The following is a 15,831-nucleotide window of genomic DNA, read 5'->3' on the forward strand; positions in this document are numbered from 1 at the left end:
CCTTTCCCCTTTGGTAACCATAAGTTTGATTTTTTTTTTTTTAATTTTCCTGGCTCTGCCAAGAACACAGTCTAGGGTGTGTGTTCTTGTGGTCAGCAGTCTCCATCTGCTTTCTGTAAAAACAGTGGGAATGTGTGTCAGGCCTTTATCTGTATCTTTCAAGGAACTGGGAGTTTGGTGATTCTGTTATGTGGCAGGATTATAGTCTAAGTTGTTACCAGTTCCTTAGCCCAACAGCTGTTCTTTGTTTCTTCTTCCCATTTCCCAATCATTAACTGTTGAGTAAGCATTTTACTTCAAAAGACGAGGACATGGGCTTGTACACGGTTTCAGAATGATCATCTCTAGGTCATCCAAAGAAATGTTAGTGCAAATGGCATTATTTGCACATTGATAGCTAAGTAATATTCCATTGTATGTATGTACCACATCTTTTTCTATTCCTTTGTGGATGGGCATTTTGGTTACTTCCATGTCTTGGCTATTGTAAACAGTGCTGCAGTGAACAGTGGGGTACACATACCTTTTTGAATTACTTTCTGCAGATATATACCCAGTAGTGGGCTTGCTAGATCATATGGTAGCAGTATTTTTAGTCTTTTAAGGAACCTCCATTCTGTTCTCCACAGTGGTTGTACCGATTTGCATTCCCACCAACAGTGTATAGGACGAGGCCCTTTTCTCCAAACCCTCTGCAGCATTTTTGTTTGTAGATTTTTTGATGATGGCCATTCTGACAAGAGTGAGGTGACACTTCCACGTAGTTTTGATTTGTATTTCTCTAATAATTAGTGATGTTGAGTATCTTTTTATGTGCTTTTCGGCCGTCTGTATATCTTTGGAGAAATGTCTATTTAGATCCTCCACCCATTTTTTTGGTTAGGTTTTTTCTTTTTTTAAATACTGAGCTGCATGAGCTGTTTGTATATTTTGGAGACTAACCCCTTGTCAGTTGCTTAGTTTTCAAGTATTTTCTCCTATTCTGTGGGTTGTCTTTTTGTTTTCTTGATGGTTTTATTTTTGTTTTTACTTTCATTACTCTAGGAGGTGATTCAAAAATAATATTGCTGCAATAGGTATCAGAGAGAATTCTACCTAGATTTTCCTCTTAGGTTTTATAATATCTGGACTTACATTTAGATTTTGAGTTTATTTTTGTGCATGGTGTTAGGGAGTGTTCTGATTTCATCCTTTAACATGTTGCTGTCCAGTGTGCCCAGCACCCCATGTCAAAGAGACACTGTTTTCTCTCTATTGTACATTGTTGCCCCCCTTTTGTAGTTGACCATTGGTGCATGGGGCTTCCCTGGTGGCTCAGACGGTAAAGAATCTGCCTGCAATGTGGGAGACCTGGGTTCGATCCCTGGGTTGGAACGATCCCCTGGAGGAGGGCATGGCATCCCACTCCAGTATTCTTGCCTGGAGAATCCCCATGGACTGAGGAGTCTGCTGGGCTACAGTCCATGGAGTTGCAAAGAGTCAGACATGACTGAGCAGCTAAGCAAAACACAGCACATCAGTGCATGGGTTTATCACTGGAGTTTTATCCTGTTCCATTGATCTGGATTTCTGCTTTTGTGCCAATAACATTGTTTTGATGACTCTAGCATTGTAGTATAGTCTGAAGTCAAGAAACTTGATGCTTCCAGCTCCATTTTTTTCTTTCTCAAGATTAGTTTGACTATTTAGAGTCTTCTGTGTTTCCATACAAATTGTAAAAAAAATTTTGTTCTAATTCTGTGAAAAATGCCATTGTAGTTTGATAGGTGTTGGATTTAATTGGTAGATTGCTTGGCTTAGTATAGTCATTTTAATGATACTGATTCGTCCAACCCAGGAACCTGGTTTATCTTTCCATCTGTTTGTGTCATCTTCAGTATCTTTTATCAGTCTTATACTTTTCAAAGTACAGGTCTTTTATCTCCTCAGGTAGGTTTGTTTCTTGGTATTTTATTCTTTGTGATATGAAGGCAAATGGCATTTTTTCCTTAATTTGTTGTTCTGATCTTTCTTTGCTAATGTATAGAAGTGTGACACATTTCCGTTTTTTAATTTTGTATCCTGAAACTTAACCAAATTCATTGATGAGCTTTAGTAGTTTTCTGGTAACGTCTTTAGGAATTCCAAAGTATAGTATCATGTCATCGGCAAACAGTGAATTTTACTTCTTCTCTTCCTCTTTGGATTCCTTTTCTTTGTTTTTCTTCTCTGATTGCCCATGGATATGCCTTTATAAGTCATTTGAATAATAGTGATGAGAGTGGATATCTTTGTGTGGTTCCTGACCTTAAAGGAAGTGCCTTTGGTTTTCACCATTGAGAATGATGTTTACTGTGAATTTGTCACATGTGGCCTTTATTATGCTGGGCTTCCCAGGTGGTACAGTGGTAAAGAACCCACCTGCCAATGCCGGAGACAGAAGAGACGCAGGTTCGATCCCTAGGTCGGGAAGATCCCCTGGAGTAGGAAATGGCAACGCACTCCAGTATTCTTGCCTGGAAAATTCCATGGACAGAGGAGCTGGGTGGGCTGTAGTCCATGGGGTTGCAGAGTCAGACATAAGTGAGCCCATCCTAAATATATATGTGTGGGGGAGTTTCTCTCTCTGCCCCCTTTCTAGAGAGTTTTTTTTTTTTTTAATCACAAACAGGTATTGAATTTTGTCAAAAGCTTCTTCTGCATCTATTGAGATGGTCATAATGTTCTTTATTAGTTTGTTGAAGTGGTGTATCACATTGATTGATTTGTGTATGTTGGGAATGTTGCATCCCTAGGATAAATCCCACTTGGTAGAATTTGCTTATGAAGCCATCTGGTCCTGGACTTTTGTTTCTTGGGAGCTTTTTAATCACAGTTGCAATTTCAGTACTTGTGATTGGTCTGTTCATATTTTCTGAGTCTCGGGACATGGTACCTTTCCAAGAGGTTGTCCGTTTTATTGGCATGTAGTAACTTGTAGTAGTCTCTTATGATCCTTTGTATTTCTGTGATATCAGTTTTAACTTCTTTTTCATTTATAATTTTCTTGATTTGAGCCCATCTCCCTCTTAATTGGGCAGGAGGCATATGAAAAGATACTCTACATTGCTAATTATTAGATGCCAATTAAAACCACAATGATATATCATCTCACACCTGTCAGAATGGCTGTCATCAAAAAGGCCATAAATAACATGCTGGTGAAGATGTGAGAAAAGGGAATCATCATACGCCGTTAGTGAGAGTGTAGATTGGTGCAGCCACTGTCAAAAACAGCATGGAACTTCCTCATAAAACTAAAAATGAGACTACCGTATGATCCAGCAGTTCCACTCTTGGATATGTATCAAGAGACATAAAAATGCTCTGAATAACTGTTGTTACTCAGTCACTAAGTCACGTCTGACTCTTTGCAACTGCATGGCCTGCAGGACTCTGTGGTTCACCATCTCACAGAGTTTGCTCAGATTCATGTCCATTTTGTCGGTGTTGCTGTTTAACCATCTCATCCTCTGCCACCCTCCTCTTTTGCTTTCAATCTTTCCCAGCATCAGGGTCTTTTCTAATGAGTCGACTCTTTGCATCAGATGGCCAAAGTATTGGAGCTTCAGCATCAATCCTTCCAATGAATATTCAGGGTTGATTTCCTTTAGGATTAACTGGTTTGATCTTCTTGCAGTCCAAGAGACTCTCAGGAGTCTCCTGCAGCACCACAATTTAAAAGCACCATTTCTTTGGCACTCAGCCTTCTTTATGGTCCAACACTCATATCTGTACATGACTACTGGAAAAACCATAGCTTTGACTAGACAGACCTTTGTAGACAAAGTGATTTCTTTGTTTTTTAATATGCTATCTAAGTTTATTATAGCTTTCCTTCCAAGAAGCAAGCATCTTTTTAATTTCATGGCTGCAGTCACCATCTGCAGTGATTTTGGAGCCCCAAAAATAAAATCTGTCACTGCTTCTACTTTTTCTTTTCTATTTGCCATGAAGTGATGGGACTGGATGCCATGATCTTAGTTTTTTGAATGTTGAGTTTTAAGCCAGCTTTTTCACTCTCCTCTTTCACCCTCATCAAGAGACTCTCTAGTTCCTCGTTGCTTTCTGCTGTTAGTGTGGTATCATCTGTGTATTTGAGGTTGTTGATATTTCTCCAGACAATTATAATTCCAGTTTGTGATTCATCCAGCCTGGCATTTCACATGATGTACTCTGCATAGAAGTTAAATAAACAGGGTGACAGTAGACAACCTTTTTGTACTCCTTTCTCAATTTGGAACCAGCCCCTTGTTCCATATAAGGTTCTAACTGTTGCTTCTTGACCTGAATACAGGTTTCTCAGGAGACAGTTAGGTGGTCTGGTATTCCCATCTCTTTAAGAATTTTTCACAGTTGTGATCCTACACAGCCAAAGGCTTTATCGTAGTCAATGAAGCAAAAGTTAGAGTTTTTTTTTTTTGAATTCTCATGTTTTCTTTATGATCCAGTGAATGTTTGCAATTTGATCTCTCGTTCTTCTGCCTTTTCTAAACCCAGCTTTAGAAATGAGTACATCTGGAAGTTCTCAGTTCATGTACTGCTGAAGCCTGGCTTGAAGGATTTTGAACATAAGCTTACTAGCATGCAAAATAAGTATAGTTGTCTGGTAGTCTGAACATTCTTTGATACCGCCCTTCTTTGGAATTGGAATGAAAACTAACCTTTTCCAGTCCTGTGGCCACTGCTGAGTTTTCCAAATTTGCTGGCATATTGAGTGCAGCATTTTAACAGCATCATCTTATAGGATTTGAAATAGCTCAGCTGGAATTTCATCACCTCCACTAGCTTGATCTGTAATAATGCTTCCTAAGTTCCACTTCCCTTCACACTCCAGGATGTCTGGCTCTAGGTGAGTGACCACACTATCGTGGTTATCCAGGTCATTAAGAGCTTTTTTGTACAGTTCTTCTGTGTATTCTTGCCACCTCTTCTTAATCTCTTCTGCTTCTGTTAGGTCCTTACTGTTTCCCTTCTTTATCGTGCCCATCCTTGTATGAAATGTTCCCTTGATAACTCCAATTTTTTTGGAAGAGATCTCCAGTCTTTCCCATTCTGTTGTCTTCCTCCTCTTTGCACTCTTAACTCCCTTGGAATAGATGAAGAAACTGAGGCTTGGAGAGGTTATGTCTCTCGGCTGGTAAATAGCTTAGCTGGAATTTGAACTAGACTTAACCTTGGCTTACTTTTAACTACCACATTACACTTCCTTCTTTCAAGAGAAAATTACCCTTTTCTCTATAAAATTTTATTTGGTTATTCATTAATAATTTATATACCTATAAAACTTTTTAATGGTTTGTGGGAAAATGTATGAGGAAGTTGTAGACTTTGAAATAGTTTGGAGGTATGAATGAGTTAAATGTATCCTTTCTATGCCTTGTGTATATGTATAAAATCACACAACTTCAGGGCTGCATGGGGACTTTTGGAATCACTGTAGTGTTTGACCAGCCTTATTTTACATATGAGGAAACTGAGACCCAAAAGAGGTTAGGGTTGCCTGCAGCTTTGTGTTTTCGTCTCTCTGGTCTCTGCTACTAACTCCTGTGTGATGTTAGGCAAATCCTTAAATGATCCTGATCTCAGTTTTCTTGTGTGTAAAAACACTTTTGGATGAACCCCCAAAAGTCTTTCCATATGACAGTCTGTGTTTTTATCATTCTTTCACTTACATTTTCAAATCTTGTTTGGGTGAAATAATTGTATAAGGTGTAGATGAGGTGGGTAGTGGGTTCAGGAGTAAAAGCATGGTCCAGAGGTTCTGATTCTAAGACATGGGAGTGAGAATCTGCTCCCTCTTTGGCTTTTAGATTTTCCTAATAGTTGATTTCTTTTTTTTTTTTTTTTTTTTTTTTAATATAAATTTATTTATTTTAATTGGAGGCTAATTACTTTACAATATTGTATTGGTTTTGCCATACATCAACATGAATCTGCCACAGTATACACGTGTTTCCCATCCCGAACCCTCCTCCCTCCTCCCTCCCCATCCCATCCCTCTGGGTTGTCCCAGTGCACCAGCCCCAAGCATCCTGTATCCTGCATCAAACCTGGACTGGCGATTCATTTCATATATGATATTATACATGTTTCAATGCCATTCTTCCAAATCATCCCACCCTCTCCCTCTCCCACAGAGTCCAAAAGACTGTTCTATATCTCTGTGTCTCTAGAACGTCATTTAAATTACTGCTAATTCATTTAATTTACTTATTTAAAATATGTTTCTATTCATACTAATACTGTATTGCATCAAGTCATATCCTAATCAGTTAGAAGCTTGTAATTGGGTGTCACTGTAGAGGTCATCTAATCTAACACTGTACCAAAAACTAGAAGATGCACAATCTTCTTCTAGTACCCAGGGAATGTTCTCTACTTTGAGAAGTAACCCATCTGTTGATAAATATATTTCCCAGAATAAATCTAGTTTTTCTGTCCACATAGCAACTCTTCAAAACATTCAAAATGGATTAAAGATCTAAACGTAAGACCAGAAACTATAAAACTCCTAGAGGAGAACATAGGCAAAACACTCTCCGACATACATCACAGCAGGATCCTCTATGACCCTCCTCCCAGAATATTGGAAACAAAAGCAAAAATAAACAAATGGGACCTAATTAACCTTAAAAGCTTCTGCACATCAAAGGAAACTATTAGCAAGGTGAAAAGACAGCCTTCAGAATGGGAGAAAATAATAGCAAATGAAGCAACCGACAAACAACTAATCTCAAAAATATACAAGCAACTCCTACAGCTCAACTCCAGAAAAATAAACGACCCAATCAAAAAATGGGCCAAAGAACTAAATAGACATTTCTCCAAAAAAGACATACAGATGGCTAACAAACACATGAAAAGATGCTCAACATCACTCATTATCAGAGAAATGCAAATCAAAACCACTATGAGGTACCATTTCACACCAGTCAGAATGGCCGCGATCCAAAAGTCTACAAATAATAAATGCTGGAGAGGGTGTGGAGAAAAGGGAACCCTCTTACACTGTTGGTGGGAATGCAAACTAGTACAGCCACTATGGAGAACAGTGTGGAGATTCCTTAAAAAACTGGAAATAGAACTGCCTTATGATCCAGCAACCCCACTGCTGGGCATACACACTGAGGAAACCAGAAGGGAAAGAGACACGTGTACCCCAATGTTCATCGCAGCACTGTTTATAATAGCCAAGACATGGAAGCAACCTAGATGTCCATCAGCAGATGAATGGGTAAGAAAGCTGTGGTACATATACACAATGGAGTATTACTCAGCCATTAAAAAGAATACATTTGAATCAGTTCTAATGAGGTGGATGAAACTGGAGCCTATTATACAGAGTGAAGTAAGCCAGAAGGAAAAACATAAATACAGTATACTAACGCATATATATGGAATAGTTGATTTCTTATTTGGCTTCTTCAGGACATCAGATCACCTTTTGGTTCTCATAATCTAAGCTTGTACATTTACTTCTTATTTATCTGTGATTCCTCTTTAAGCAATATATTCTATTTTAATATAATATGTGTTTATTGTAAAAAAAAAAAATTAAAGAAAAAGAAAAAACAAGAAAGAATTCATGAGCACGGGGTAGAAAATAAGTCATTTGTAATCCCAGTATCCAAAGATGATAAATTTAATAATTTGAGACACATTTTATTTTTTAGGATTTGATGAATTATCATGGGTGGTGAGAGAGAAGTATAAAGCAAAGATGCCCTTGGTTTGGGAAACCGGGTAGATAGTGGTCTCATTCAGTGAGGTAGAGATTTTGAAGCCTAGTAGATTTGTGTGGGAGGGCAATGTATTCAGGATAGAGTACAGTTAGTTTGAGGTGTCTTTAAGGTACCTAAATTGAAGTGCCAGTTAGTAAGTTGATTTATATAATTTAAGCTCTGGAAATAGAGTTCTAACTTGGGGGTTAGGATTGAGGAGTCATCAGCATATAGATGAGCACAGCTATGGTGTCATACAGCAGCACCTATTGTAAATTGCTACACCCCGCCCCAACTCCACGGAGGGCAGTATATTGTGGACACTTGTGCTGTCTGGCCTGTATTCGTAGCTTAATTTGGAAAGAATCATGTTCTATGTTTATAACACAGTGACTGCATTATACAAATGGTTTCTGTTTTCCTGTGGAGATTTCTGTAAAGAGAATTTTTTAAAAGGTCCAAGCTTTAAACTTCAAAACTTCCTGAGCAGATCCAGCATTTAACTGCTCGCCCTTTTCCTTAGAACAACAGCTTCTGTCATCACCCCCAGTTGGACTGTTCTTCTAGCATCACAGTCGTCACCCTTGCTCACAGAAACTGAACAAAATCACCTCACGGGCAGCATGATCGGGTCCCTCGCATAGCTTTTCCTCTGGCCTCTGATCGGAGCAGGTCTCCCAAATGCAAATTCTGTTTCTTAATGAAGCTATGCCTGTGGAAAGTGCTCCACTGGATGGGTATACCTGATTTTTAGAAAGAAGAAACAGAAAATGCTATTGGCATGCAGTGCCTTACTAAAAGAAAAGAGAAGTACCAAGACCATGGGCTAATTTCTTAATACCTGTAAGGCTTAGTATTCCATCTGTAAATTGAGAATCATAATAGTATCTTCTTCTGAGAGATCACTTGACGATTAAATGAGTTAAGGTATATAAAGTGCTCAAAACGGTGCTTGGCATCAGGATATGATTCAGGATTTGTCTTTTAAGTCTTATATTGATTTTAAATGAACTTTAAATAACTTTATTCTTATGTAGAAGACTTAACCAGTGGATCATATGATGACACCCTAAATGCTGAACAAGTTCAGAAACTCCTTTACCTGCTTGAATCGACTGAGGATCCTGGCATTATCGAACGAGCTTTGGTCACTCTGGGTAACAATGCAGCCTTTTCGGCCAACCAAGTGAGTACCCTAGTCTCTAAACACGCTCCTCCCATTCTCACACACCGGCAGTAATTGTGACTCTGATAAGTTACGTAACCTCCCAGAGCCTCAAGTTTTTCATCTATAAATAGTGTGGTTATGGATATCTACAGAATAATGTTTGTTTACTTCTGAAAAGCATAGCCTAGTATATCTGTGAGGTTGGTCACCAGCATCATGTTTGTAATAAGTGTATCTAATCAGCACTTAGTAGTATTGCATGGCCTTTTTAATTATTCACAACTCAGCAGGGTTGCAGTAGAGCAACAGAAGCATCTGGCATTTAAGTACGTGCTTTACATTGTACAAGGGCTGACAAGGATGGTTCTGAAGCAGGTGCTCCCTGGACCACACTCTGACAGCCACGGACCAGTGTAAATGTAAATGGCTTCTACTTCCCCCCAACCTCCCGTGGAGAAAGAGTAAAACAGTTTTTGTCATTATTTTCAGCTAATGCCCTGTGTTAACCTTGGCATGAATGCAAAATTTTGAATTTATACTTCATTTCAGTCCATCTTTATCCATCATGTCAAGGTTAGCTCTAGAGATTTATAGGGAGATATAAGGAATATGTGTGTATTATGTACATCTCCGTTATAAGTGACAGACCTCAACTTAGGTTATTTTAAAATGAAAAGGGAAAATACTGAGCTCGGTTAACTTGGATGTCCAAGGATAGCTTTGGTTTGAGACACAAGTGTGACTAGAGATCAAGGTTACAGAAAGCATTATCAGACCTCTCTCTCTCTCTCTCACTGTCTTTTGACTGCTTGCCCCGACTTCTTTTTGTGTAATGATTTTTGTCTCTCTGGCCACAAAGAGGTTTTCTTCACAGGGATGGAATGAAAGCCACTGGCCTCTCAAGCTTTCTTGTTTGAGCCTCATGATCTAAAAGGTGGAGTTACTCTGCCAGTATCAAGTGCCAACCCTTTGGCTCGATTGTTGGGCTGGCCTGGGCCATGATTAGCGGGTCCTGGCTCACATGCAGGCAGAAACAGCAGGGAGGGTGTGAACACAGGTGACCAGCAGTCCCACAGGAACTGTATGGGACAGAGGAGGTGCTGTGTCTCTCCCCGTAGAAAGAGGGCTGCCAGGCAGACAAAAATAACAGACGGTGACTACCTTATTAGCATGCCTATATCGAGGGTATTTCTGATGCCATAGTTTTATATTCCTTTGAAACAAACTGTAGTCAGAGTGGGTGAGAAGCCACTGGTGAACACGTACTTTGTTGGGTAATAGGAGTTGCTGTCCCTTGTCATCAGATACGGTGCTTTCATCTGCTTTTATGGTACAGTTTTGTGTTTTTTTTTAAGACTGTCTCCTAGTAACCACAGGTCCTTAGGAACAACCTGAAATTGCAGAGGGAAAGCTTCTGTATCTCTTTTCTTGATAGAACAGCATGTTTTGACCTGACAGGAGTCATTTTCAGCTTATTTTTCTTGTAGGAAATGAAGCATTATGCCTCTTTCAATGTTGAGATGAAGGCACATAATATTTAGTGTTGCAGTTGGCTGTGAGAAATCCCCAGCTTATTTTTCCTTTGAAAATTTGGGCATCGTTTGCAAACTTTGTGGAACTTCAATTCTTCAGGATGTTAATAAGTTCCTCAACTCCCACAATTGAAAAACGATCTTCTTTTTGGATAAACTTTATAGAAGTACAACATACAATACTCCGCTCTTGGAGATTCAATCACATGACCATAGGATTGCATCACAGTGTTATAACCAGAGTTTCTCAAACTTACTTATCTATGAAACCTACTTTTTTAAATGAGACTTTTGGTTGCACTTGGTCTTCGTTGCTGCACGCGGGTTTTCTCTATTTGCTGTGAACACGGGCTTTTCATTGCAGTGGCTCCTCTTGTTGAGGAGCACAGGCTCTAGGCACGCGGACGTCAGGAGTTGCAGCATGTGGGCCCAGGAGTTGTGGCATGCGGCTGTAGTTGCTCCATGGCATGTGAATCTTCCCGACCAGGGACTGAACCTGTGTCCCCCGCATTGGCAGGTGGTCTCTTAACCACTGTACCACCAGCGAAGTCCCAAATCTCCTTTGTAAAAACGGAACATCTGTTTACATCTTGAGGGATTAGTATTCCAAAGTATTCATTTCAGCAAAACACTGGTTTTGTTCTAAATCTTAATGCATTTCCAAATTGCTCTGTAAGAGAGAGATAACCTATTTCAAAGTAAAATTATTTTGTTTGTAAATTACTTTGAGATCACTGTAGTAGCTCTACAAATCTTCATTGTATATCTCCATGCTATAGTTTAAATATTACATATATTAATAATTTATTTTCAGTTACTTTCTTAAGCTGTAGAGTTATGGGTAGTAAACTTTTTTAAAAAATAGGAATTAGAGGTTGTATATGGGAACATTATTTCTGAAGAGTCATTAATTTTTATTTGTATTTGTAGATGCAAAGAATGTAATAAAGGGGAGGTTGCATATTGAAGTCATGGTTCTGTTTTTTCCTCCTAGATCGTTATTCGTGAATTGGGTGGTATTCCAATCGTTGGAAGCAAAATTAACAATCCCAATCAGAGTATTAAAGAAAAAGCTTTAAATGCACTGAATAACCTGAGTGTGAATGTTGAAAATCAAATCAAGATAAAGGTAAGTTACCTTAAACTACAAAAGGTAAGGTTTTCTAATAAATGAGAGAGGAAAAAAAGGTAAGTAATGAAATTTTAGTAGACCATACTTTATAGCTTTTAGCCAAGAATTTATTATTGTATTTATTATTATAAAGCCAGATTTATTATTTCTGGCTTTATTGAGATATAATCAACATAAATATTGTATAAGTTTAAGGTATAAAACATGATTTGATACATGTATATATTGCAAAATGATTACCACTACTGCATAGCGTTGGGCTTGCAGGTGGTGCTGGCGGTGAACAGCCTGCCTGCCAGTGCAGCTAGACGTAACAAATGCGGGTTCAGTCCCTAGGTTGGAAAGATCCCCTGGAGGATGGCACGGCAACCCGCTTCAGTATTCTTTCCTGGAGAAGCCCATTGACAGAGGAACCTGGTGGTCTGTGGTCCATAGAGTCACAAGAGCTGGACATGACCGAAGCAACTTAGCATGCATGCACTATAGCAGTAGCTCATAATTACCTGTGTGTGCGCGTGTGGTGAGAACATTGGAGATCTACTCTTAGCATGCAAGTATCCAATATAGTATTGTGAAGTATAGTTATCTTGCTATACGTTGGACCCCAGAACGTATTCATTTTATAACTTTTAAGTTTATATACTTAGATCAGAATCTCCCCATTTCCTTCACCTGAACATGCTACTCTCTGTTTCTAGGAGTTTGACTTTTTCATATTCCACATATAAGATTTTTGTCTTCTCTGACTTATTTCACTTAGCATAATGCCCTCAGTCCATCCATTTTTCACAAATAGCAGAATTTCCTTCTTTTTTTATAGTGAACAGTATTCCATTGTATATATAGATTACATTTCCTTATCCATTTGTCCGTAAGTTGACATTTAGGTTATTTCTGTGTCTCAGCTATTGTGACTCGTGCTGCAATGAACATGGTGGCACAGATACTGCTTTGAGAGAGTGATTTTGTTTCCTCTGGATCCATGCCCAAAAGTGGGATGCTGGACCATATGACAGTTCTATTCTTAATTTTTTGAAGATTATCCACACTGGTTTCCATAGTGGCCACACTAACCACCAGCATTACGCAAGGATTCCTTTTTCTCTTCTTGCCAATACTTGTTACTTCTTGACTTTTTGATAATAACCATTCCAGTAAGTGTGAGGTGAGATTTCACTGTGGTTTTGATTTGCATTTCCCTAATGATTAATGATGTTGACCATCTTTTCATAAACCTATGACCATTTGTATGTCTTTGGGAAAATGTCTCTTCAGGTCTTCTGCTCATTTTTTATGCACAATAAGAGGAGGAAGGCACCGGAACCAGCCAGTAAGAAGTGCAGTGGACTTTTGAATTTGACGTTCAGTTTAATCCAAGTGTGAAAAAGGAACCAGGCCAAAGTCAGATAATATCAGCAGAAAGACACAATAAGTTAGGAAATAACGTTAATTCAACTTTTATTGAGCTCGTGCTCTGTGTTGCAGAGTTTAGAAATGAACATGATTAACTCTTGTAAGAAAGCTAGTAAGAGATACAGCATGTCCAAAAAGATTTGTAATTCAAGGCAGAACATGATGAAATACTTTAAGGAAAAATACAAGTAAAATATTGTTGAATACACAGAAAGGAGAGTTTTCATTCAGAAGTTTCTGTAAAAGGTAGGGCCCGAGCTGGCTCATAAAACCGTCCAAGGTTTCTACGGCCGGAGTTGAGGAAGAGAAAGGAGCAAGGTGAGGTAAGCAAACTCCAGGAATAACTGAGGTGGCCTGTTTGGTAATCTTGTTGCCAGAACTGAAGTGAAGAAAAGATTCAGAGCCAATAAGGATGTAAACCCTCAGCACATTTTAGGAATTGCTTGGAAAGACAGGAGCATCCTATGAAAATATATGATTTATAATAAGCTAAGGAAGTGCCATATTTTTAAAAGGATGGATGCATAATGAAATTGTAACCCAGGACAGATTGATTTGTAAATATCATTTGGATTTTGAAACCAGATTAAAAATCTAATCTGTTTTACTTACGCAATTTGCTTCACTGCCATCATTTTCGTTTCTGTGGTAACATGAATACATTTGGAAATTTTTTAAAGTTAGTACTGGACAGTTGGTAATTCCTTACCATTTTATATTAGGGAATTTTTCTTACCAATTAGAACTTGGATGAAGTTCAGACTTAGGTGTTTACCTATTACTTGTGAGACATAATTTTTTCAAGCTGGAAGGCTCATGGCCAGACATAGAAAATAGAGTTTCAGGAAATTCTCTGTCCCCCTAGGTTTAGCCTAGATCTATCATGTGTGACATGGGCATACGACCGGCATTGCATTACTTTCAGCCAGTGGTGGTTTACAATATTATAAAGGAGTAATTCATCTACATATACATCATAAATAACAACCTTGGACCAAATAGAGTTTGCCTCTGCTTACTCATAAAAGAAAGAGCTCTGAAGGAAAGCTCTATTTAGTGTCCCTCTCTAGTTCTTTACTTCTAACATGATGTGCCCCTAGATCCTACAGTTCAGATACGGACTGTGGTACAAAATGTCACCACAGATCTTCCCCCTTATCCTGCCATGCCCAGACACAGAAAGGTAGACAGAATTGGGAGGCCCCCCACTGGTGTTGAGAGCGTGGTCTCTGCATCTGGACATTGCTCCACCGTCTGGGCAGAGAATCCAAGCTTCTTCAAGGGTTTACAGTCCCCATCTATAAAATGACCATAATACCACTGTCTCATTAGTTGTCTTAGGGCTGAAGTGAGTATATCTGTAAAATGCTCAGTGCCTGCTATTAATTAGGGAACTTAAAAAAAAAGTTACCCAAGTTTGAGATCTTGATAGAAATGCCATCTTTCTTAAAGAGTCAGTCTCATCCTAAACAATCACCTGATTCCACTGTGCAAGAGTTACGGTTTAATAGGAAAGTTTTGGAGATTCTAAGAAGACCCCCTTTTTCCCACCACCAGGTATACGTCAGTCAAGTCTGTGAGGATGTCATCGCTGGCCCCCTGAACTCCGCTGTGCAACTGGCTGGACTGAGGTTGTTAACAAACATGACAGTGACCAATGACCACCAGGACATGCTTAGCAGTTATATTACAGACCTGTTCCACGTGTTGGTCACAGGAAACGGAAGCACCAAGGTATGAAGGAAATGGTGATTGTTTGCAGTTCAAACAGCTATTGCATCCATGTTATTAAGATCGAAATTCATTTTACAAGTCACATTTTTTATGTTCCTTAAAAAAAGAGAAAATTTAAAATTTATTATTCAAAACCTTTCATGGGCCCAAGAAAGTATATTATTTTTATATCCTAACACTGAATTTCAAAATTAACTTATGAAAATGGTCTATTTTTTCTCTTATCAAAAGAATGATATTCATTTGGTTTTATGAAAATCAGTTTCCTCTTTACAGAAGGAGCTAGTGTTGACTGCACCAGATTCAAGACTGTTGTGATCAAAGGAGACTTTGAGCGACAGTGCTGGCAATCCCAACCTCCTGATTATCCCTCCCACTTACCATTCCCCTTTGGGCACCGGAAGTTTGTTTTCTAAGTCTGTGGGTCTGTTTCTATTTGGAACATGTAGTGTATTTGTATAAATGCTAGTTGCCATCTCTCAGTGATGGACACTGTGTTTCTCTATCTGATGTACTTCTCTTAGTATGATCATCTCCAGGTCCATCCCTGTTGCTGCAATTGACATTCATTCTTTTTTTATGGCTGAGTAATAGTTCGTTGTATATATTTACCACATCTTTTTTATCCACCCGTCAGTGGACATTTTGGTTGCTTGCACATCCTGACTATTGTAAATACAGCTGCAGTGAAGGTTAGGGTACATGTCTGTCTTCAAGTTATGGTTTTCTCTGGATATATGCCCATGAGTGGGGTTGTGTGATCATTTGGTAGCTTTTTTTTTTTAGTTACTTAAGGAACCTGCATACTGTTCTCCATAGTGGCTGTTACCAATTTAAATTCCAGTAACAGCCTGAGAGGGTTCCCTTTGCTTAATGTGCTACCCAGCATGTATTCACTGTAGACTTGTTGATAATGGTCATTCTGGCTGGTGCAAGGTAATACCTAGTTGTAGTTTAGATATGCATTTCAATACTAATAAGTGATGTTGAGCATCTTTTCATGTGCTTTTCTCTTTAAAACAGTGTGTAAAATTTACCTCTTTGCATTGGCTTCGTGAAAGTCTGCCCTTTTATGATTTCTCCTTCAATTACCACACCAACATTTGTTCA

General features: G+C 38.8%; 1 protein-coding gene across 5 annotated transcripts in view; it reads left to right on the forward strand.

Moving 5' to 3' along the window:
- Positions 1 to 15,831, forward strand: part of ARMC10 (armadillo repeat containing 10) — a 123,681-nt gene that overhangs the window by 23,382 nt on the left and 84,468 nt on the right. For all 5 annotated transcript variants that reach the window (XM_061413885.1, XM_061413881.1, XM_061413882.1 and 2 more), the window contains exons 2-4: positions 8,780 to 8,928; positions 11,437 to 11,571; positions 14,545 to 14,721. In XM_061413885.1, coding sequence (XP_061269869.1) covers positions 8,780 to 8,928; positions 11,437 to 11,571; positions 14,545 to 14,721 — 461 coding nt within the window. The remainder of the gene's footprint in view (positions 1 to 8,779; positions 8,929 to 11,436; positions 11,572 to 14,544; positions 14,722 to 15,831) is intronic.

Source organism: Bos javanicus, chromosome 4 (genome assembly GCF_032452875.1).
Source record: "Bos javanicus breed banteng chromosome 4, ARS-OSU_banteng_1.0, whole genome shotgun sequence".
NCBI lineage: Eukaryota > Metazoa > Chordata > Mammalia > Artiodactyla > Bovidae > Bos > Bos javanicus.